Source organism: Equus quagga, chromosome 2 (assembly GCF_021613505.1).
Source record: "Equus quagga isolate Etosha38 chromosome 2, UCLA_HA_Equagga_1.0, whole genome shotgun sequence".
Taxonomy (NCBI): Eukaryota; Metazoa; Chordata; class Mammalia; order Perissodactyla; family Equidae; genus Equus; species Equus quagga.
Window position 1 is genome coordinate 30,620,020 of NC_060268.1, and position 2,717 is coordinate 30,622,736.

Sequence of the window (2,717 nt, forward strand, 5' to 3'; positions counted from 1 at the left end):
GACTCAGTGGTGTAGTGGTTAAGTTTGCACACTCAACTTCAGTGGCCCAGGGTTCGTGGGTTCCGATCTCAGGCACGAACCTACATACCGCTCATCAAGCCATGCTGTGGCATCATCTCACATACAAAATAGAGGAAGATTGGCACAGTTGTTAGCTCAGAGACAATCTTCCTCAAGCAAAAAGAGGAACATTAGCAGTGGATGTTAGCTCAAGGGCCAATCTTCCTGACCTCCCAAAAAAATTGTATTGTCTTTTTCACATACAGTAAAACTCATTCCTTTGGTTGGCAGAAGACCCAATGTATTTACACTTTACAAGTAAATAACATTATGCCTTTGACTTCAAAACCAATAACACTTTATCTTAAAATGAGCTTAAATTTTAAGAATTAAGGAGGAAAGGGAATCAAAGGACAACTAAAACACAATGGAAGGAAAAGATTAAAATTGCTAAAATTCATTGTGCTTTTTATTATCACCATTAACCTTTAATTCAAGTTACTCAATCCTTCTCACTGGTTAAAATGATTTGCTTTAACATCACAGAGATTCCATATGTAAATATCTAGAAACAAAGCTGTGGTGCTAACAACCCTATAAGTTTACTTTGTTTCCAGGAAAAGAACATTTCTTATGACAGCAGAAACCTGGCCGGGCTTCAGATACCGACTCTTCAGTTTTGACATAGCAGCCTTCACTTCCTTGTTCCTTAGGGTGTAGATAACTGGGTTTAAAATGGGAGTAAAGATGGTGTAGAACACAGCAAGGACTTTATCAATTGAATAACTGCTGAAGGGCCACACATAGATGAAGATGCATGGTCCAAAGAATAGTGTGACCACTGTGATGTGGGCAGTCAATGTGGAGCGGGCCTTTGCCATGCTAGCAGATGAGTGATTCCTAACTGTGATAAGTATCACAGTGTAGGAGACAACCAAGAGGAGGAACGAACTCATAGAAAGAAAGCCACTGTCTGCAACTATTAGGAGGCTGACAACATAAGTGTCTGTGCAGGCCAGCTTGGTCACTAGAGGCAGGTCACAGAAAAAACTGTCTACCTGATTCGGACCACAAAAAGGCAAGTTAACAGTAAATGCCAACTGGCTAGTAGTATGAATAAATCCCACCAACCAGGAGATGAAGACAAGAATAATACATACACGGCGGCTCATGATTGTCATGTAGTGGAGCGGTTTGCATATTGCAACATAACGGTCATAAGCCATGGAAACAAGGAGCACCATTTCACTGCCAGTGAAAAGGTGAACAAAGAAAATCTGGGCCAGGCAGGCATCAAAAGAAATAGTCTTGCGCCCAACCAGGAGGTCTGAAATCATTTTAGGGGTGGCAAAAGAGGCAACACCTATATCTATAAAAGAGAGGTTGGCAAGTAGAAAGTACATAGGAGTATGAAGGCGGGAATCTGAGGTCACAGTGAGAATGATGAGAACGTTGCCCAGCAGTATTGTTAGGTAAAGGAGTGAAAATATGAAAAATAAGAAAGGCTGGAGCTCCTGAGAATTAGAGAGTCCCAGCAACACAAATTCGGTCACTCGAGAATGATTTGTTTCATTCATTGACTTTGGTAGTCACTTATCTTCAGTTACCTGAATAGAAAAGAAACAGATGTCAATTAATGAACTGAGCATGGTTTTGATTTCCCAATTCCATTCAGTTTTTAGGGATTCTAATTTCTACGTATATTTAGGTGTCTAAGTTTTCATGCATCATTAAAAATTATATAGACAGCCAACAAAATTACTGAAGGGTGGAGGGGAGAGTTGCCAGGGTGTTCAACCAATTGATATATCCAATTACATGAGTTTAAGGAATGTAATCAATTAATTTACAAGTGAAACTGAATACCTGAAAAACTTTTTTGACATTACAGAAATTCAGTCTAAGAATCTACAGAGACAAAATTTAAATCCTTTTTTCCACAGTAAATGATGTAAATTCTTTTGAATCTCTAACACAGAGGAAGATAATTTCACAAACTTAATGTTGACCCCAAAAGTTTGATTCAAAAGAGTGTGTACTGTATGAACCTTTTTAAATAATGTTCTAAAATAGGCAAAACTAATCTTTGGTGTTAAAGAAGCTCCAAGACTGTTTATCCTTTAAGGGGAATAAGGGCAAGTAGAGGACAGAAAGGAGCTCTGAAGTGCTGGTAGTTCTCTCTTTGTTGATGTGGTTGATAGTTGCATGGGAGCGTTCACTTTGTGAAAACTTGTCAAGATGTTCAATTCTGCTTTGTGCTTTTTTGTGTGTATGTCACATATTTTAAAAATTAAAATAGGAGCGAAAGAGACAGCATCACATTGTGTGAGAGTGCTCATAGGAAGAATCCTTGCTTTAAGCGATTAGGTCTTACCCACTTCTCTAGCTAGTTACAAATTATATAAACTGAAATACAAAACCATAGCAAAGCTGAAAGGTCCAGAGTGTATTGGAACTCTTCCTAGAGCTGGATTCGTCTTGTCATGGAATTCTATTACATGAAGGAATCTAGGGTATTTGTTTCTTTCAAGTATTCCTTGAAGATACTAAGCTTCTTTAAACTCAGCCATTGTTGTTAATAACCATGGACATATTATTGAATTATGATTGATACTTTACTTGATTTGATGGGGCCCTTAAAAATCATAGTCATATTGCACGAGTATTGATACTAAGAAATTCAGACCATGAGAAAAATGTTTTTTTTCTTTTCTACT

At 37.9% G+C, this 2,717-nt stretch overlaps 1 protein-coding gene across 1 annotated transcript; it reads right to left on the reverse strand.

The window, feature by feature from the left end:
- Window positions 1-602: 602 nt before the first annotated feature.
- LOC124235864 (olfactory receptor 4K15-like) lies at window positions 603-1,649 on the reverse strand. The gene is given in 1 exon segment (XM_046654383.1): window positions 603-1,649. A coding segment is annotated over 1 exon segment (1,047 nt).
- Between the last annotated feature and the right edge of the window lie 1,068 nt (window positions 1,650-2,717).